The 21403-nt window shown below is 42.4% G+C and overlaps 1 protein-coding gene across 4 annotated transcripts in view; it reads left to right on the top strand.

The window, feature by feature from the left end:
- LOC137320851 (transcription factor TFIIIB component B'' homolog) overlaps window positions 1-21403 on the top strand; it is an 80517-nt gene that overhangs the window by 7910 nt on the left and 51204 nt on the right. For all 4 annotated transcript variants that reach the window (XM_067982753.1, XM_067982754.1, XM_067982752.1 and 1 more), the window contains exons 3-10: window positions 882-1488; window positions 12237-12346; window positions 12477-12524; window positions 15163-15285; window positions 15743-15876; window positions 18848-18942; window positions 19201-19255; window positions 19841-19987. In XM_067982753.1, coding sequence (XP_067838854.1) covers window positions 882-1488; window positions 12237-12346; window positions 12477-12524; window positions 15163-15285; window positions 15743-15876; window positions 18848-18942; window positions 19201-19255; window positions 19841-19987 — 1319 coding nt within the window. The remainder of the gene's footprint in view (window positions 1-881; window positions 1489-12236; window positions 12347-12476; window positions 12525-15162; window positions 15286-15742; window positions 15877-18847; window positions 18943-19200; window positions 19256-19840; window positions 19988-21403) is intronic.

Genomic DNA, 21403 nt, shown 5'->3' with positions numbered 1-21403 from the left:
TTCTGGCTTGTACCACTATGTTGAATGCAACATCCTTTACATATAAACTGCTCAGTTTAGCATCTTGCCTGAAGGATGAATGACTGAGTTACAAATCCACGGGCTTCAATTGTTGATGGCCATTACTGATGTGTGAGCCACTACAAAGAGTGCTGGCAGACTATTTGACTGCTGATGGTCTCATCCAGGCCTGATTATTTCTTCACCTGACCTGCAAGCATTTCTACTGAATTGGGAGTGCCTTACTGACTTTTCCTTTCCCTAACCCAGGGTTACTGGGGATAGTTGTGCCCTACTGCTGCCCTGATGGAGATCAGCAAAATCGACACTCATGGGAAAATAAACTTTGGATCTCCCTGGGTTGTATTGCTCAGCTACTCACTAGATAAACTTCCTTAGCCTTGGGGTGGGGCGGGGGTAGCATCATATCTTCAATTGAAAATCATTCTTCTTAGCGTGATTCCCTGTTCTCTGCTGGATGCGGACAATTTGAGGGTAATTAGCCTTTGATTTTATTGGTGATATCATTGATACTTGGTCAGATCAACTTCTCCTTGGCCCACACACAAAACTGCTGTTTCAGAAAACCTTCTTTTGTATCTCTTCCTTTCTTGCACTTCGCTGAAAGTAGGCCAATTGATTCTCGGCTTATTAAACTACTAAACATGCTGGGAAATAATTCTGCCCTCATGATTTAACTGACTTGTGCCATCTATTTCCATTAAGTGCCAAAATAATAATAAAATGGGATGTTAGTTAGCAAATGGCATTTAATTTGACAAGAAATTTTTATAACATTACATGATTTTTCTTTATTTGCATTTTTCCTAAGTGATTTTCCATAAAATTAAAAGTTGCAAGCATGTTTCTTTTTTTTTAAGGAATGAAAAAAATGATAAGACTGGAGAGGCTGGTGCCAACAGTAAATCCTCTGTAGCACCTTTGCAAAGAAGGAAGCGCTTCTCCACCACGCCAAATTTGGCCAAACCCAGATCCACGTCTGCGTCTGCACAACAGTCGAGCAGTGTAACACCAAAATCTCTCCCTCAACAACAAAGTCCGTTAACCTCTGAGACCAATGCTGCATCCATTCAGGATAATACCCCTCTGTCACAAACCGCTACTACTGAGAAACAGCTTACCAAATCACCGGAGAAACGAAAACCCTCTTCAGGACAACATACCAAATTGCCAGAAAAGAAAACCCCAATTCCTCAAGTACCACAGTTCTCGCCAGTTAAAAAACCTGTGCACAAAGATCCAGCTGTAGCAACCAATTCTACCCGAGCTCCTATGACAAGGAAGATATTGTCCTCACCACTCAAGGAGAGGGTTACACCTAGCAGTACACCTACAAAAGGAACTGTACCATCTCCAAATGTATCGCCTGCACGTCCTAAAGCAGCAAAAATTCCATCTGACCTCGAACGATTGAGGAAAGCTCGGAAACTGCGGGAAATGCTGAAAGAGGAGTTGAGGAAAGAGAAGGTAAATTTGATTTGAGGTTACTTCTGTAGTTAGCAATTACTTTCAATAGTAACCTTTACCTTATCTGGTTAATCGTTCAGGAGGGATAGAGTAAGTTGTTGATATGCCGTCTGCTAACCTGCAATTCAGTGGAGTGGCAGGACTGGTTTGTGCTTGAGCTTCTTAATCATTGGGGAAATACAGAGTGGGAACAAGGTACTTATCATGTCCCATTGATGATTAAACATTATCACACAGCTATTTGGACTCCTTCCATCCTATTGTGCAGTCAATAAAATATCAAATCATTCTTTGCACATTGAGTATGTGAAATTGATACGAATCAGGGCTGATGACTAAATTTCTAAGATACTTAACAAATGTGATCTTAAATTTATTCCCATTCCACCTGAGAAAATGGATCACTACTGTATGATTGTAGGTTGGATCACCAATATGCTATGCTACAGAGGGGTAAAATACAGGTTTGTGTCTGTAATGACTGAAACCAATAGTTCCCTAATTCAGCTGTACTGTCAATGAGATAATGGCTGATCTGTATCCTAACTCCATCCACCTGCCTTCGTACCATCTCCCTTAATATCCTTGGCTAGCAAAAATCTATCGATCTCAGATTTAAAATTATAATTGAGCTAGCATCTACTGCTTTTTGTGGGAGAGAGTTCTGCACTTCTACCACCCTTTGTGTGAAGAAGTGTTTCCTAACTTCTCTCTTGAATGGCCTGGCTCTGACTGTAAGGTTATGTCCTTTTGTCCTAGACTCCCCCACCAGCAGAAAAAGTTTCTCTCTATCTAGCCTATCTGTTCTTTTCAAAATCCTAAATACTTCAATCAAATCACCCTTTATCCTTCTATATTCCAGAGAATACAAGCCTAGTTGATGTAATCTCTCCTCATAATCTAACCCTTGGAGCTCTGATAACATTCTGGTGAATCTGCGCTGCACTCCTTCCAAGGCCAATATATCCTTTCTAAGGTGCCGTACCCAGAACTGTACACAGTACTCCAGATGTGGTCTAACCAGGGCTTTGTATAGATGTAGCAAAACTATATTTTAGCCCTCCAGTTATAAAGGCTAACATTCCACTAGCCTTTTGATTAATTTTTGTACCTGACTACTACATTTAGTGATCTGTGTACATGAACCCTTAAATCTCTTTGGGCTTGCACTGTTCCTAGCTTTTCACCGTTTAAAAAATAACTCGGATCTATCCTTTTTTTGGTCCAAAATGGATGACCTCACACTTCCCTGCGTTGAAATCAATCTGCCACAGTTTCGGCCGCTTATATATCAGTGTCTCTTTGTAATTTTATGCTCCCGTCTACACTACTTACTTTGCCACCAATCTCTGTGTCATCGGCAAACTTGGATATATGGCTTTCTATTGTGTTACCTAAGTCATTAATAAATAAAGTGCATAGTTGAGGCCCCAGACCCTTGTGGGACACCACTAGTCACTTCCTTCCAATTCGAGTACATACCCATTATCCCAACTCTCTGTCTTCGACCGCCTAATCAATCTCCTAACCAGGTTAATAGTTTGACTTCGATTCCATGAGTTTAAATTTTACCTAACAGTCTCTTTTGTGGCACCTTATCGAATGCCTTCTGGAAGTCCATATAAACTACATCCATAGACATTCCCCTGTCTCTTCAGTTATTTTCTCAAAAAATTCAATTAGGTTCATTAGACATGACCCACCCTTTACAAATCCATGTTGGCTCTCTTTAATCAGCTCAAATTTCTTTAAGTGCTCAGTCACTCTTTCCTTAATTATAGATCCCAGTAACGTCCCCACAACAGATGTTAGACCAACAGTTTTATAATTTCCTACAATTTTACAACACCAAGTTATAGTCCAGCAATTTTATTTTAAATTCACAAGCTTTCGGAGGCTACCTCCTTCGTCAGGTGAACGATGTGAAAATGAAATCCTCGAGATCGATTTCATTTTCACATCGTTCACCTGACGAAGGAGGTAGCCTCCGAAAGCTTGTGAATTTAAAATAAAATTGCTGGACTATAACTTGGTGTTGTAAAATTGTTTACAATTGTCAACCCCAGTCCATCACCGGCATCTCCACATTATAATTTCCTGGCTTTTCTCTCTCACCTTTCTTAAATAGTGGAGTTACATTTGCAATTCTCAAATCTAAAGGGACAATTCCTGAATCGAGAGAGCTTTGGAAGATTATGGCTAAATTACATCTGCAATTTGCTCAACTACTTCCTTTAAAACCCTGGGGTGTAAACTTTTGAAGTGTAGTAAATGTAGGAAACACGGCAGCCAATTTCTGCAGAGCAAGGTCCCATAAACAGCAGTGTGATAATGATCAGATTATCTCCTTTTAGATGTTGGTTATGGGATAAATATTGGCCAGGACACCGGGGAGAACTCCCCTGCTCTTCTTCGAAATAGTGCCATGGGATCTTTTACAACCACCTGAGAGGGCAGACTGGAGGGCTCGGTTTAATGTTTCATCCGATAGACGACACCTCTGATAGTGCAGCACTCCCTCAGCACTGCACTGGAGGGTCAGCCTAGATTTTTGTGCTCAAGTCCCTGGAACAGGACTTGAACCCGCATCCTTCTGACTCAGAATGCTACCACTGAGCCACGGCTGAGACAAGCAAACTGAGTTAATAAGTTTCTGGAAGCAATCACCTTTGCCGAATTTCCTGTTTTCAGTCTGTGGGCTAAAAGTGGGAAGTTATTCTCACACAGCGGATCAGCCAGTAAGAAAGTAGCAGCACTAAATCTTCTGGAGCAGCTGTGATCTGCAATTAGGAACCAGCAACGAGAAGGCAAAACTCACTAAATTGTTGCAGACATGGGCATTGCTGTTTGAGAAATGCACTTTTGATTGGTCAGGAGCTAGAGACCCCTCTGGAAGGACTCAGGTAGTGAAGGGACACTGTCAAGGGACTTGTGCCCACTCCCTCAGTAGTGGCTGCTGCAACAGGCTCAGGAGGAGATAGCTTACAGCTGGCAACACCAGTCAGTCATCACTTTCAAAGATGTGGTTGAACACATTCAGAACCTTGCCAATGCATAGTCCAGTTAGTTAGTTAGATAGATAGATAGAGTCTTCTGTGCCTAGTGGTGTGTGAGGCATCCATTTCTTCCACTGTTGTCTGTCCAGAGCAAGATATTGGACTCCATCAGAGTATCATCTTGCCTCGAGCCTAGCAGCACATGATTTTATGCAGTCGATGTTTACATTTGCAAGTCTGTTACAGACTCATCTCTAGGTTGTTTCTATAATGAAAGACATTTTTATGTGGACAAGTCTTAGCCTGACTCACAACCTGCCGTAAATAAAAACAGAAAATGCTGGAAATACTCAGCAAGTTAGGCAGCTCTGTGGAGAAAGAAACAGAGTTAACATTTCAGGTCGATGACCCTTCATCAGAACAACCTGCCAATTGGACTGCCTTTAATCTGGCTCCTGCCATTTGACCTGTCTGGCTTGGGTGGCCTTACAAGGAGTTATACTCCTGCCAACATAGCTCTCGCGGTCATAGGTGCACGCAAGCCTTCCCACCAAGTCAGGTTGCAGTTCCTAAGGAATAGAGGCCTAGGATCACCAGAATCTCAGTAGGTTCTCAGTTTTCTAACACACTTACTATTTCCACAGAGGAATTACTTTGGAGTGGTTGGTTAGGTGCTACATAGCTGAAACAAAGCACTAACACCAAAGGGCAGTACTAGGCCAACTCAAGCTGCCTAGATTCACAGTCGATAGAATATGGAAAATAAATCCCTTCACTTAACTTGAAAATTGTGTTATAATATTGGTTACAATATAGCAGAAGATAGCAACAGTTGAAGAACTGATTATGAAAGTATTTAGTGTCTAGTCTCAAGGCTGATTTTTCATAAGATATTATAATAACTTTGCCAAACTGAGTTGGTTATTCTCTTTCTTGATTTAATGTATTAATCACATGAGAAAAAACTGGAAAGCAGTCTGAATATTCCAGTGCTGCAACCAAAATGAAATTTGTTCTGTCACTGAACATAATTAAACCCTTGAACATTTATATATTTTTTGACATTAAACCTTAAATGTTTCCCTCTTATAATACTGCAGCTTTGGCCCCAGTTAACTGGAACAGTCACAGATTAGATATGAATTTGTGGATTTTGTTGGAGTAATAAGATTCTAATTTGGTGGTAGTGATCATAATTCAGTTAGATTTAGCATAGTTATGGAAAAGGACGAGGATAGAACAGGAGTAAAAGTTCTAAATTGGGGAAAGGCCAATTTTACTAAGCTGAGAAGTGATTTAGCAAAAGTGGACCGGAAACCGCTACTTGAAGGTAAATCAGTGTCAGAGCAATGGGAGGCATTCAAGGGAGAGATTCAAGGGGTTCAGAGTAAACATGTTCCCACAAAGAAAAAGGGTGGGACTGCCAAGTCTAGAGCCCCCCCCCCCCCGCCCCCCCCGGATGACAAGGAACATACAAGGTAAGATAAGGCAAAAAAGGGAAGCTTTATGTCAGACACCAAGATCTCATAGAAACATAGAAAGTAGGAGGAAGAGTAGGCCATTCGGCCCTTCGGGTCTGCTTCGCCATTCAAAATGATCATGGCTGATCATCTAACTCAGAACCCTGTTCCTGCTTTTTCCCCATATCCCTTGATCCCTTTAGCATTAAGAAATATATCTATCTCCTTCTTGAATACATCTAATGACTTGGCCTCCACTGCCTTCTGTGGTAGAGAATTCCACAGGTTCACCACCCTCTGAGTGAAGAAATTTCTCCTCATCTCGGTTCTAAATGGCATACTCCGTATCCTGAGACTGTGACCCCTGGTTATGGACTCCCCAGCCATCGGGAAAATCCTCCCTGCATCTAGTCTGTCTAGTCCTGTTAGAATTTTATATGTTTCCATGAGATCACCTCTCATTCTTCTAAACTCTAGTGAATATAGGCCTAGTCGACCCAATCTCTCCTCATATGTCAGTCCTGCCATCCCAGGAATCAGTCTGGTAAATCTTCGTTGCACTCCCTCCATTGCAAGGACATCCATCCTCAGATAAGGAGACCAAAACTGCACACACTATTCCAGATGTAGTCTCACCAATGCCCTGTATAACTGCAGTAAGACATCCCTGCTGCTGTACTTAAATCCTCTTGCAATGAAGGCCAACATACCATTCGCCTTCCTAACTGCTTGCTGCACCTGAATGCTCGCTTTCAGCGACTGGTGTACAAGGACACCCAGGTCTCGTTGCATCTCCCCTTTTCCCAATCTATCACCATTCAGATAATAATCTGCCTTTCTGTTTTTACAACCAAAGTGGATAACCTCACATTTATCCACGTTATACTGCATCTGCCATGTTCTTGCCCACTCACCCAACTTGACTAAATCACAATGGAGCCTCTTTGCATCCTCCTCGCAGCTCACATTCCACCCCAGCTTTGTGTCGTCTGCAAACTTGGAAATGTTACATTTAGTTCTCTTATCCAAATCATTGATATATATTGTGAATAGCTGGGGCCCAAGCACTGATCCCTGCGGTACCACACTAGTCACTGCCTGCCACCCGGAAAAAGACCCGTTTATTCCTACTCTCTGCTTCCTGTCTGTCAACCAATTCTCAATCCATGCCAGTATATTCCCCCCAGTCCCATGTGCTTTAATTTTGCACACTAACCTCTTGTGTGGACCTTATCAAAAGCCTTCTGAAAATCCAAGTACACCACATCCATTGGTTCTCCCCAATCTATTCTACTAGTTGCATCCTCAAAAAACTCCAGTAGATTTGTTAAGCATGATTTCCCTTTCATAAACCCATGCTGACTTTGTCCAATCCCGTTAATGCCTTCCAAGTGTTCTGTTATCACATCTTTTATAATAGACTCTAGCATTTTCCCTACTACTGATGTTAGGCTAACTGATCTGTAATTTGCTGTTTTTTTCCTCCTTTTTTAAATAGAGGGGTTACATTTGTCACCCTCCAATCTGTAGGAACTGTTCCAGAGTCTATAGAATTTTGGAAGATGATCACCAATGCATCCGCTATTTCCAGGGCCACTTCCTTTAATACTCTGGGATGTAAATGATCATTCCCTGGGGATTTGTCAGCCTTTAGCCCCATTAATTTCCCTAGCACTTTTTTTTTACTAATACTTGTTTTCTTCAGTTCCTCCCTCTCACTAGACCCTTGGTTCCCTAACATTTCTGGCAGGTTATTTGTGTCCTCCTTTGTGAAGACAGAACCAAAGTATGTGTTTAATTGTTCTGCCATTTCTTTGTTCCCCATTATAATTTCCCCCATTTCTGACTGTAAGGGACCGACATTTGTCTTCACTAATCTTTTTCTCTTGACATATTTATAGACGTTTTAACAGTCAGTTTTTATGTTCCTTGCTAGTTTACTCTCGTACTCTATTTTTCTCCTCTTAATCAATCTCTTTGTCCTCCTTTGCTGAATTCTGAATTGCTCCCAATCCTCAGGCTTGCTGCTTTTTCTGGCAATTTTATATGTCTCCTCTTTGGATCTAATATTATCCCTAATTTCGTTTGTAAGCCATGGTTGAGCCACCTTTCCAGTTTTATTTTTGCGCCAGACAGGAATGAATAATTGTTGTAATTCCTGCACACATTCTTTAAATATTAGCCATTGCCTATCCACCGTCATCTCTTTTAGTAAAGTTCCCCAATCTATCATAGCCAACTCGCACCTCATACTTTCGTAATTTCCTTTATTTAGATTCATGACCCTAGTAATACTGCAGAAAGCCGAGAGGAGTATAGAAAGTGCAGGGGTGAAATTAAAAAGGAGATTAGGAAAGCAAAGAGAGGGCATGAAAAAATACAGGCAAGTAAAATTAAGGAGAACTCAAAAATGTTTTATAAATACATAAAGAGCAAGAGGATAACTAAGGAAAGAGAAGGGCCTATTAGAGACCAAAAAAGTAACCTACGTGCGGAGGCGGAAGATATGGGTATGGTCCTTAATTAATACTTTGCGTCTGTCTTCACAAAAGAGAGGGACGATGCAGAGATTGTAGTGGAGGAGGAGGAGGAGGAGGAGGAGTGAAATATTGGATGGGATAAATATAGTGAGAGAGGAAGTATTGAGGGGTTTAGTATCTTTGCAAGTAGATAAATTGCCAGGCCCGGATGAAATGTATCCCAGGCTGTTGAAGGAAGCAAGGGAGGAAATAGCGGAGGCTCTGACCATCATTTTCCGATCCTCCCTGGCTACAGGCGTAGTGCTGGAGGATTGGAGGACTGCTAACGATGTACCTTTGTTTAAGAAGGGAGAAAGAGATAGACCGAGTAATTATAGGCCAGTCAGTCTAACCTCGGTGGTGGGCAAATTATTGGAATCAATTCTGAGGGACAGCATAAATCGTCATTTAGAAAAGCATGGGTTAATCAAGGACAGTCAACGTGGATTTGTTAAGGGAAGTTCGTGTCTGACTAACTTGATTGAATTTTTTGAGGAGGTAACAAGGAGGGTCGATGAGGGTAATGAGTTTGATGTAGTGTACATGGATTTTAGTAAGGCTTTTGACAAGGTCCCACATGGCAGACTGATCAAAAAAGTGAAAACCCATGGGATCTAAGGGAAAGTGGCTAGTTGGATCCAAAATTGGCTCAGAGGCAGGAAGCAGAGGGTAATGGTTGACAGATGTTTTTGCAACTGGAAGGCTGTTTCTAGTGGGGTTCTGCAAGGCTCAGTACTAGGTCCCTTGCTTTTTGTGATATATATTAATGATTTGGACTTGAATGTGGGGGGCTTGATCAAGAAGTTTGCAGATGTTACAAAAATTGGCCGTGTGATTGATCGTGAGGAAGAAAGCTGTAGACTGCACGAAGATAGCAAAAGACTGGTCAGGTGGGCAGAAAAGTGGCAAATGGAATTCAATCCAGAGAAGTGTGAGGTAACGCATTTGGGGAGGGCAAACAAGGCAAGGGAGTACACAATAAATGGGAGGATACTGAGAGGTGTAGAGGAACAAAGGGATCTTGTAGTGCATGTCCACAGATCCCTGTAGGTAGCAAGACAGGTAGATAAGGTGGCTAAAAAGGCATACGGGATACTTTCCTTTATCTGCCGAGGTGTAGAATATAAGAGCAGGGAGGTGATGCTAGAACTGTATTTTTTTATTCGTTCATGGGATGTGGGCGCCGCTGGCGAGGCCGGCATTTATTGCCCATCCCTAATTGCCCTTGAGAAGGTGGTGGTGAGCTGCCTTCTTGAACCACTGCAGTCCGTGTGGTGAAGGTTCTCCCACAGTGCTGTTAGGAAGGGAGTTCCAGGATTTTGACCCAGCGACGATGAAGGAACGGCGATATATTTCCAAGTCGGGATGGTGTGTGACTTGGAGGGGAACGTGCAGGTGGTGTTGTTCCCATGTACCTGCTGCTCTTGTCCTTCTAGATTGGTAGAGGTCGTGGGTTTGGGAGGTGCTGTGGAAGAAGCCTTGGCGAGTTGCTGCAGTGCATCCTGTGGATGGTACACACTGCAGCCACTGTGCGCCGGTGGTGAAGGGAGTGAATGTTTAGGGTGGTGGATGGGGTGCCAATCAAGCGGGCTGCTTTGTCCTGGATGGTGTCGAGCTTCTTGAGTGTTGTTGGAGCTGCACTCATCCAGGCAAGTGGAGAGTATTCCATCACACACCTGACTTGTACCTCGTAGATGGTGGAAAGGCTTTGGGGAGTCAGGAGGTGAGTCACTTGCTGCAGAATACCCAGCCTTTGACCTGCTCTTGTAACCACAGTATTTATATGGCTGGTCCAGTTAAGTTTCTGGACAATGGTGACCCCCAGGATGTTGATGGTGGGGGATTCGACGATGGTAATGCCGTTGAATGTCAAGGGGAGGTGGTTAGACTCTCTCTTGTTGGAGATGGTCATTGCCTGGCACTTGTCTGGCGTGAATGTTACTTGCCACTTATGAGCTCAAGCCTGGGTGTTGTCCAGGTCTTGCTGCATGCAAACTGTATTAAACATTGTTTAGGCCACAGCTTGAGTTCTGGTCACCACATTACAGGAAAGATGTGATTGCACTAGAGAGGTACAGAGGAGATTTACGAGGATGTTGCCAGGGCTGGAGAATTTTAGCTATTAGAAAAGATTGGATCGACTGGGGTTGTTTTCTCTGGAACAAAGGAGGCTGAGGGGAGATTTATTTGATGTATATAAAATTATGTTGGAACTAGATAGAGTGGATAGGGAGGACCTATTTCCCTTAGCAGAGGTGTCAGTGACCAGAGGGCATAGATTTAAAGTAATTGGCAGAAGGATTCGAGGGGAGCTGAGGAGAAATTTTTTCACCCAGAGGGTGGTGGGGATCTGGAACTCACTGCCTGAAAGGTTGGTAGAGGCAGAAACCCTCAACTCATTTAAAAAGTACTTGGATATGCACTTGAAGTGCTGTAACCTGCAGGGCTACGGACCAAGTGCTGGAAAGTGGGATTAAGCTCTTTTTCGGCCAGCAGGGACACGATGGGCCGAAAGGCCTCCTGTGCTGTAACTTTCTATAATTCTATGAAACAACTGGTTCTGATGATATGATGACTTAAAAAGTGAAATTTGTTTATGGCTTGCCAAGAAAAAAAATTATTGCACTCCCGCTGTCTGAACCTAGAATGCAACACGTAAGCTGTGTGTCTCTAACCCTTTATAATGCAATAATATCTTTCATTCATCAAATGGATGAGGTTAGCGCAATGGGGGAGCATTGCTTTACTTCAGGAATGTCACAGGCTACCTTGTAAAGTATTCTTAATGGCCATATTTGCTCATAAAATTCTCAGTGCAATTCTGTGTGAGAAATCGCACTGCCTTTTACCAATTTCAAGCACTGTGCTCAAAAAAGCAGAAAGCCAGTGAGTTTAGGAAGTCACAATTTTCTGTCCTCTTTATGCAATCCCTACTGACATGAGCACCTTCACTGACAGGAATTTCCAGGCTAATATTCGATCGTCTTGTCTCTGATAACTGCAGTTAAGCTGAGTAGAATCAACATGCTTACTTGTCCTAGTTGTTGGTGCAGGACTGCAGCTCAAAAGCTGATTATTAGCTAGGATCTGAGTTTGGACTTGGAACTCCAGGGAACTGCTATTTTTTAAACTGATAGACCAGAGCGGATTTCATCTCAGAGAAGAGAGGTTTTGCAGAATTCTGCAGTGTTTCTGGGTGTATATTTTTTTTTACCTTGCTACCATAAGGAGTAGTTGAGGCGACTAGCATAGATGCATTTAAGGGGACGCTCGATAAACACACGAGCGAGAAAGGAGTAGAAGGATATGTTGATGGGGTTAGATGAAGTAGAGAGGGAGGAGGTTCGTGTGGAGCATAACACAGGCATGGACCTGTTGGGCCGAGTGTCCTGTTTCTGTGCTACACATTCTACATCATTCTATGTAAAATACCACACCACAGGTGTGATCGAGTATTTAACTTGAAAGACCCAATTAATCATGTGTTAGGTGACCAGGTGTAGTTTATATTTAAATGTGGTATCACACGGACTGCAGCGGTTCAAGAAGGCGGCTCACCACCACCTTCTCAAGGGCAATTAGGGATGGGCAATAAATGCTGGCCTTGCCAGCGATGCCCACATCCCATGAACGAACAAAAAAAACCAGCAGGGCACATTTTGTATCTTCTGTTTATCCTCTTCTCTCTGCATCCCTATTGATGTATTGCACACTAATGTTCTTTTTAACTATTTTCTGGTATGCATTGTTACACAATTTTTTTTCCTTTGTAGAAAGCTCACAGAGAAACTATTCCAATTTGGGAAACTAGTAACCCACCAGAACGTACTAAAATGACAATGAGAGACTTCATTTACTACTTGCCTGATACAAATCCAATGCTGTAAGTGACCTGGTTATATTCTGATAGAATGCAGTTTAAAGGCATGAAATTAGTTTTTTCATACTATTATTTATTTTTTAAATGTAAGTAATATGAATTTTTGATATTATTTGAATGAAATTCCTTGCAGATCTTCATTAGAAGAAAAAAGACCATCTTTCCCAGTTCTAACCAAAGAGTGAGTACATCTTCACCTGTTTACAAAAAGTAAACTTTTATTTTTGAATTATTGCTTCCAGAATGTAGCAGGTGTCTTAATGATTTTCACATGAATTTTACCAAATTTTAACAAAGACTTTTGAAATTAATAATAAAACACTTTTTGGTATTCGCGTGCATTTGGTTTTCTGGGATTTTTTTTTATATAGTGTGTACAGCACAGGAGGCGGCCAATTGGCCCATCGTGCCTGTGCTGGCCCTTTGAAATAGCTGTCCAATTAGTCCCATTCCCCCGCTCTTTCCCGAGAGCCCTGTAAAATTTTTTCCCTTCAAGTATTTATCCAATTCCCTTTTGAAATTTACTATTGAATCTGCTTCTACTACGCTTTCAGGCAGTGCATTCCAGATCATTACAACTCGCTGCGTAAAAAATGTTCCCTCATGTTGCCTCTGGCTCTTTTGCCGATCATTTTAAATCTGTGTCCTCTGGTTACCTATTATTTACTCCATCAAAACCATTCATGATTTTGAACACCCCTATCAAATCTCCCCTTAACCTTCTCTGTTCTAAGGAGAACAATCCCAGCTTCTTCAATCTCCACATAACTGAAGCCCCTCATCCCTGGTACTATTCTAGTAAATCTCTTCTGCATCCTCTCTAAGGCGTTGACATTCTTCCTAAAGTGTGGTGCCCAGAATTGAACATAATACTTCAGCTGAGGCCGAACCAGTGTTTTATAATGGTTTAGCATAACTTCCTTGCTTTTATACTCTGTGCCTCTATTTATAAAGGCCAGGGTCACACATGTTGGCCAATTACCGCCCCATCAGTCTACTCTCAATCATCAGCAAAGTGATGGAAGGTGTCGTCGACAGTGCTATCAAGCGGCACTTACTCACCAATAACCTGCTCACCGATGCTCGGTTTGGGTTCCGCCAGGACCACTCGGCTCCAGACCTCATTACAGCCTTGGTCCAAACATGGACAAAAGAGCTGAATTCCAGAGGTGAGGTGAGAGTGACTGCCCTTGACATCAAGGCAGCATTTGACCGAGTGTGGCACCAAGGAGCCCTAGTAAAATTGAAGTCAATGGGAATCAGGGGGAAAACTCTCCAGTGGCTGGAGTCTTACCTAGCACAAAGGAAGATGGTAGTGGTTGTTGGAGGCCAATCATCTCAGCCCCAGAACATTGCTGCAGGAGTTCCTCAGGGCAGTGCCCTGGGCCCAACCATCTTCAGCTGCTTCATCAATGTCCTTCCCACCATCATAAGGTCAGAAATGGGGATGTTCGCTGATGACTGCACAGTGTTCAGTTCCATTTGCAACCCCTCAGATAATGAAGCTGTCGGAGCCCGCATGCAGCAAGACCTGGACAACATCCAGGCTTGGGCTCATAAGTGGCAAGTAACATTTGCGCCAGACAAGTGCCAGGCAATGGCCCTCTCCAACAAGAGTCTAACCACTCCCCCTTGACATTCAACAGCATTACCATCACCGAATCCCCCACCATCAACATCCTGGGGGTCACCATTGACCAGAAATTTAACTGGATCAGCCATATAAATACTGTGGCTACAAGAGCAGGTCAGAGGCTGGGTATTCTGTGGCAAGTGACTCACCTCTTGACTCCCCAAAGCCTTTCCACCATCTACGAGGCACAAGTCAGGTGTGTGATGGAATACTCTCCACTTGCCTGGATGAGTGCAGCTCCAACAACACTCAAGAAGCTCGACACCATCCAGGACAAAGCAGCCCGCTTGATTGGCACCCCATCCACCACCCTAAACATTCACTCCCTTCACCACCGGCGCACAGTGGCTGCAGTGTGTACCATCCACAGGATGCACTGCAGCAACTCGCCAAGGCTTCTTCAACAGCACCTCCCAAACCTGTGACCTCTACCACCCAGAAGAAGTAAGGAATCTTACAACACCAGGTTATAGTCCAACAATTTTATTTTAAAATCACAAGCTTTTGGAGATTATCCCCTTCGTCAGGTGAAATACTCTGATTTTAAAATAAAATTGTTGGACTATAACCTGGTGATGTAAGATTCCTTACATTTGTCCACCCCAGTCCATCACCGGCATCTCCACATCATACCTAGAAGAAGAGCAGCAGGCACATGGGAACACCACCACCTGCACGTTCCCCTCCAAGTCACACACCATCCCGACTTGGAAATATATCGCCGTTCCTTCATCGTCGCTGGGTCAAAATCCTGGAACTCCCTTCCTAACAGCACTGTGGGAGAACCTTCACCACACGGACTGCAGTGGTTCAAGAAGGCAGCTCACCACCACCTTCTCGAGGGCAATTAGGGATGGGCAATAAATGCTGGCCTCGCCAGCGATGCCCACATCCCATGAATGAATAAAAAAAACTGCCTTCTCAATCTGTTGGATTGATGATGAAAATGAAAAATAAACATGTGATTGAAGTATAGAAAATTGGAGCAATCCCCCATCCATCACCACTACATTTATCATTTACAATTCGTAGCACATCTAGTCAAAAACATTCCTGTTGTAGAAGAAAATATTTTTGTCAGATTTTTGGTGCAAAGCTTGAATGAATTTCTAGTTGGCCTGTTAAATATAGTACAAGAGAGTTTAGACTCTGACGTTCACAGTGTGTCTTCCTATTTGTATTGTAGGCCAGAAGTGGAAACCACTAATGCCCCGGCTAATGAGGATGAAGATGAAGAATCTGATGATGCAGTTTTGGGTCCACGAGTCAAAGTTGCTGAAGATGGCTCTATTATTATTGATGAAGAAAGGTAGGCCCAAAATATTAAAGCATTTCTGATTGATGTACTTACTAGTTTTCAGCTGATCAAAATTCCAATTAACTTAGAAGCTTGAGTTATTATTGAAAACCATTGTTTATTGTAACTATGTTCAGTGTTTTGGACTAGGGTCTAGATCCTTGTGCCAAAACTAGTGAAAGTTTGTTGCTTTAAAATAGATGTTACTGATTTATTCCACAGCTCTGTAGATTTAAAGCAGCTGTAAATTGGTTTCACTACTATAAACATTGCATCCCATCAAGTCTCTGATTAATTAAATAATTTATTAATTTATTTATCAAGCTACCAGGAGCTGTCACTCATTGTGACAGATCTTCACAAAGTTGGCTGTGGTCTGTAATGGAGGGAGATCATACAGCATTGTCTTAAGCTTACAATAATTTGCCATGAAATGCAATTTTTTTGTTTTATATTTCTTGAAAAACAGCTTAACAGTTGAGGTTTTGAGGATGAAGGGACCTAATGTTGTTGAAGATAATGATCCCATTTTTGAACGTGGCTCTCAAACGACCTATTCCAGTTTTAGGAAGAGCACCCACACAAAACCATGGTCCAATAAAGGTGCGTATGAAAGCAAGTTTAATGGCTTTAAAAGAATGGTTTTGTTATTCTTTGCTCACTTGAGCTGTAATTTAAAAGACAACAAAACCACAGAATTTCATTCTTCAAAATGTGTTCCTGCACCATTTACTTTTTCTACTAATAAAGAATTTAAAATTATTTTGCCGGTAAGTAATCCAAATTCCAATTTCATTAAACTGTAAAGAGTCAAACATTTCATATTTTTCAAGGATTTATCGATGTTCACATTTAAACTGTTACCAATTGAAGAAGTGCTTCCATTTCTATTTGTGAATAGCAGTTTTGCTATTTTAGCTATCCTTTTTTTTAGTTCTATGGTATAAAAAGTGATTGTTGCAGCACCATCGTGTGTGTTTGCTGCAGAATGGCAGTTCACATTTAGCCCCAACTATCCCTGCCTTGGAAAGTACATTCATGTAGGTGATATTGTGGAACAGTTCTATCAACGTGAATAAAAGTGTCATGGTAGTGCCCTAGTTTGCATAATCTATGAAAGAAATTTATTTCTTTTAAAACTAGTCTTTCAAATGAATACACGTGCGTCACCAAGGTTCTCCATAGGACCTGTGTTGCCTGTATATTATTTTGAAAGAGGGTTTAATATCGGAAGACCGCTAAATATTGGAATGACTGAAGCCATTGTCTTTGGTCCCCGCCACAAACTCCATTCCCTAGCTACCGACTCCACCCCCCTCCCTGGCCACTGTCTGAGGCTGAACCAGACCGTTCGCAATCTAGGTGTCCTATTTGACCCTGAGGTGAGCTTCCAACCACATATACGCTCCATCACCAAGACCGCCTACTTCTACCTCCGTAACGTTGCCCATCTCCACCCGTGCCTCAGCTCATCTGCTGAAACCCACATCCATGCCTTTGCTACCTCTAGGCTCGACTATTCCAATACTGTCCTGGCTGGCCTTCCATCTTCCACATAAACTTGAGCTCATCCAAAACTCTGCGGCTCGTATCCTAACTCGCAGCAAGTGCTGTTCGCCCATCTCCCCTGTGCTCGCTGACCTGCATTGGCTCCTGGTCTGGGAACGCCTCGATTTTAACATTCTCATCCTTGTTTTGAAATCCCTCCATGGCCTCGCCCCTCCCTATCTCTGTAACCTCCTCCAGTCCTACAACCCTCCAAGATCTCTATGCTTCTCCAATTCTTGCCTCTTGTGTATCCCTGATTTTAATTGCTGCAGTGTCAGTGATGGAGAGAATATGGGGTCAGTAGGTTTAGCTTGGGTTGAAATAGGATGCTGAGGTTGTGAACAGTCTGGTTCAACCTGGGACAGTGGCCAGAGAAGGAGACGGAACTGGTTGCACGGGTATGGAGTTTGAGGTGGGGGTGGAAGTTGATGCTTTGCTGGAGGCAGACTGGTTGACAGACAAGCATTTTGACTACACAGAGTGGAGGGGTGGATAGAGGTGGTGGAGAGTTAGAGCTGGGTATCATTAGCGAACATGTGGAAGCTGAGCCCAAGTCTGCAGCTGATGTTGCCAAGAGACAGCATGTAGACGAGGAAGAGGAGCGGCTGTGGATACATCCTTGGGGGACTCCAGAGGTAACAGTGCAGGGGCTGAAGGGAAACAATTGCTGGAGATACTCTGGTTATGAATGGATGGGTAAGGGTGGAACCAACTGAACGTTTTCCCATCAAGCTGGCAACATGAGGGAGAGGTGTTGGAGGAGGATGGTGTGGTTGACCGTGTCAAAGGCTGTAGAGAGGTTGAGAAGGACAAGGCAGGATAATGCATCATGGCCAAGTTTAAAAGCTCTGCTATGCAATTTGCATATCAAATTGAATGCTACCTACAGTCCATTTTAGCCATATGCAGCGTTGATAAAAGGTCTTAATCAGTACCCTTTGAATGTGTTACTTCTTCAAATTTTCTTTCAGCTGTTCAGATCTGCTAATTTACATGATAATGCTCTTGTGAAATGCCTTGGGATGTTTTTACTATGTTAAAGGCGCTATATAAATGCAAGTTATTGTTATGGACAAAACAAAATAACATAATTAAACTGTAAACCTATTCATTATGGAAACCATCTTTAGGAAGAGGAGGTTCCGCCAACAACGTCTGCCAAAGTGAGATATGCTAACTCTCTGTCCAACAGGAGGGCCCACAGCACCTCTCAGGCAACCGGACCTGCTTGACATCCCTCCACAGCTCCCCCTCTGCCTCCAAATACATCACTTTGTAGGATCCCTAGCGACAAACTCTCTGGTGTCAATAAAGGAAGCTTGGGACAAAAAAATATAAACAGCACAAAGATTCAAGAAAGCCTAAGTGCCTGCTGAAAAAAAAACCAAGAACATACAACAAAGACTTATAAAAGGCCCAATAAATTACCATTGAAATCTGTGTGCCTTTTTTTAAAGGCCCTGGCACCTGCAGGTCTGCCTGAGGCATATTTCCCGTCAGCCTGTCTGTGCACCAGAAAATGCTTCTCTTCCCCCCCCCCTCCCCCCCCCCACCTTTTACATATGCTAACGAAGTTCTCGCCTGCTTTTGATGCCCAGCTGGAATATATAGTGGGGCCCAATACCAGCGGCAATCTAGTGGGGTTGATGTCTGCTAAATTTCTCGACCTCCACTGCATCATAAGAGCACTAAGAAGATGAAAATTGGTCCCATAGTCTTTACATTGTTTCTGATTGGGAAACTCCTTATCCAATATAAGTTGTAATGTAGCTGACAGTATTGTATTAAGACTTTTGCACAGAATATAGAATAATAAATCCATTATGTGTTGTAACATATGTATTTAAAAAGTTACCAGTAAATCTTTCTAAGTTTGCATGTCCTTTTTATTTTGTTTCATATTGCATAGTTTTTGTTCCTTTTTTAAAAAAGAGAAAGCAACTAACTTTCTTGCCTTTTAATGTGTCAATTCCATTTGTAACATGCTGGTTCCTTCAGTAAATTTGTACGTTTTACTTTTTTCCAGAAACAGACCTGTTCTTTCTAGCAATCAGTATGGTTGGGACAGATTTCTCCATGATTGGTCAGCTGTTCCCCAAGAGGACAAGAGTAGAAATAAAAGTAAATTTAATCTATATAAAAAATTTAATTTATGTAAAAAATCTTTTGTCTAATAGTTACATATTCATTTTTGGGTGTTCGTCTGTGTTTAAAAAAAAATCAAAAAAAAATCCATGTTGCTTTATTGCAACTTGGAACATTTAAGTGCACCTATTTTTATCAACACAGTATGAAAGAAACAGTAGATATAGGTTAAACAGCTTAAATGATCACTATATAAGGTGAAACATTTTTTATTAAGAATTTTTTTTTCTGCAGAACAAATTTAAGCGTGAAGAAAAATTGAATTCGTGGAGGATAGACAAAGCATTCAGTAAGTATGCTGGTTTTTAAATGAGCACAAGAGGTTCTCTAGTATAAAGTGATTTATGTACTATTGTAGACTTCTCTAAGGTGTAAAAATCATATAAGTAATATGAACAGTAACAGCATAACTGGAGTGAAGTGAACATCATGATATTTGGAGTGCCAAGGGGGTGGGAAAATGGAAAGTAAGCAATCAGCCTATCAAATGTCACACAGACTAATTTTAAAGAAGGTTCACTGCTCGACTGGTTTGCCCAACTTGTATGTTTTGTGGTCTCTGTATGGCTTCCATTGTGATCCAATGGCTGTGTGACCAGTGTTTGTTTCTCTTATGGTAACATACAGTTGCTCCATAGTTTCTACTTTGCTTGGCAGTTGAAGAAGTTTTGGCTTCTCACCTTGTACATCATCATACTTCAGATTTGGGCCTTTTTGATCAATTTTAAAACGTGAATTGAAAAACTATAAGTGCACTATTTGAAAGAGAAAATATCTTGCTCAAGGAAACCGTGGCTGATGTGTGTTTATGGGTGTTTTGCTTGGTGTCTTTTATGAATCTCTGGTACTTTTTAATCTGCCCATTGTCACATAGAGGAGAAGAAGCCACTTGATCTGGAATTTTTTGGAGAGCTGTTAACCAGGGTTCTAGAAGCAGAGGCAAAGAGGAAGAGGGAAAAGAATGGAAGAAATAAAAGCCAAGCACCGAGAAAATCATCAACTACCAAACGGAACAGGAAAGGTAAAATAGTTTGAAAATGTTTTATTATCTTCAATCTGCGAAGGCTATTTTGCAGTGAACTAACAAAGATTGCAAATTCTTCATACTGCTGTGTAGCATAGATTTTGAAATACAAAATAAAGATATACACTTTAAAGAACATAATATTTCCATCTTCGTAATCTTTTGGGCCATTTGTCTTCGACTAAGGTTGAAAATTAAGAGTGAAACAACGAGGCCCACTTAAACATCATGTACCAGTGTGCCTCAGCAGCCAGGCAAGAAGGGCTGTTAGGGTAATCTGAGGTAGAGTCCCTGATCATTTTTCCTTCTCTGGGTAACTGCTCATCTTGGTTACTGCTAATGGCTAGACAAGGCTGAGGTTGAGATCATTGACTGGGGGAGGTCTGACTACAAACGTCAGTTGAAGTTGCGATTGCATTCGATGAGGCACTGCACTAACGTGTTGCTTAGATGGTATTTTACAATATCATCCTTTTTTTTTGTCTTGCTTTTAGAAAATTGACCATTTTAGATGATTGATGCAGATAGAATGATCTCACCCTTGTTATAATGGGAGTTATTGAAAACCTGTGTCATGTTATAACAAAGGTCAATTAATTGTCTAATAAAACTGTGAGGAAGGAATCATGACTTTTAATATAATTTAAAATTCATTTTCTGAATGCTTTGGCCCCGATATTTATGGGGAGGCAGTGAGGGAGCAGGGGAACGCAGTAGTGGCGGGGAAACCTGGAAATCCTGGGGACGCGGAGGTCCTGACTAATTTAACGCCAGGACCTCTATCATTTTTTATTTTGTTTCCCGCCTGGCAGCCGGCCAGTTCGACAGGCTGGACGGCTGCCGGCTGGGAAAGCCAGCAGCTCAAGGGTCCCTGGCAATCAGGAAGACTGGGGGTTGGTGGGAGGAGGTTGGAGCCCGACAATTGGGAGGGAGGGAGAGAAAGATCTGGGGTTGGTGGGGGAGGTTGGCAGATCGCGGCAGTGAGGAGAGGCCGCGATCAGCAGAAGGCTTGCATGAGGAGCCAGGGGGAACATTCCTGTTCCTCCTGGCTCGAGGAGTGCTGTGAAAAGCATTTACCTTCTGCTGCCAGCTGCTTCCATCTCCATTTATTTGCCGGGTTTCCTGAGCCCTGGGAAACCCGGCCATCAACCATCAAATTTAAATCAGGCTCCCAACTGCACTGTGGGAGCTTGATTTAAATATTACAATGAAGTGTCCTGCCTCTTCAAGACGGGACACAGGCACAGCTCGCTACCTGCTGCCATGAAAATGGCAGCTGGGGCATACGCGTCGGATTGAGGTTACATCTCGTGATTTTTAACCCTCACCCCCACCCTCTCCCGCCCGTCGTGGAGGGTTACTATCGACCCCTGTGTTTCCTGTTTGCTTATTTATTCTTTTTTTCTGCCAATT

The sequence above is a fragment of the Heptranchias perlo genome, chromosome 4 (assembly GCF_035084215.1).
Source record: "Heptranchias perlo isolate sHepPer1 chromosome 4, sHepPer1.hap1, whole genome shotgun sequence".
Lineage (NCBI taxonomy): Eukaryota > Metazoa > Chordata > Chondrichthyes > Hexanchiformes > Hexanchidae > Heptranchias > Heptranchias perlo.
This window is presented reverse-complemented; position numbering and strand designations above follow the sequence as displayed.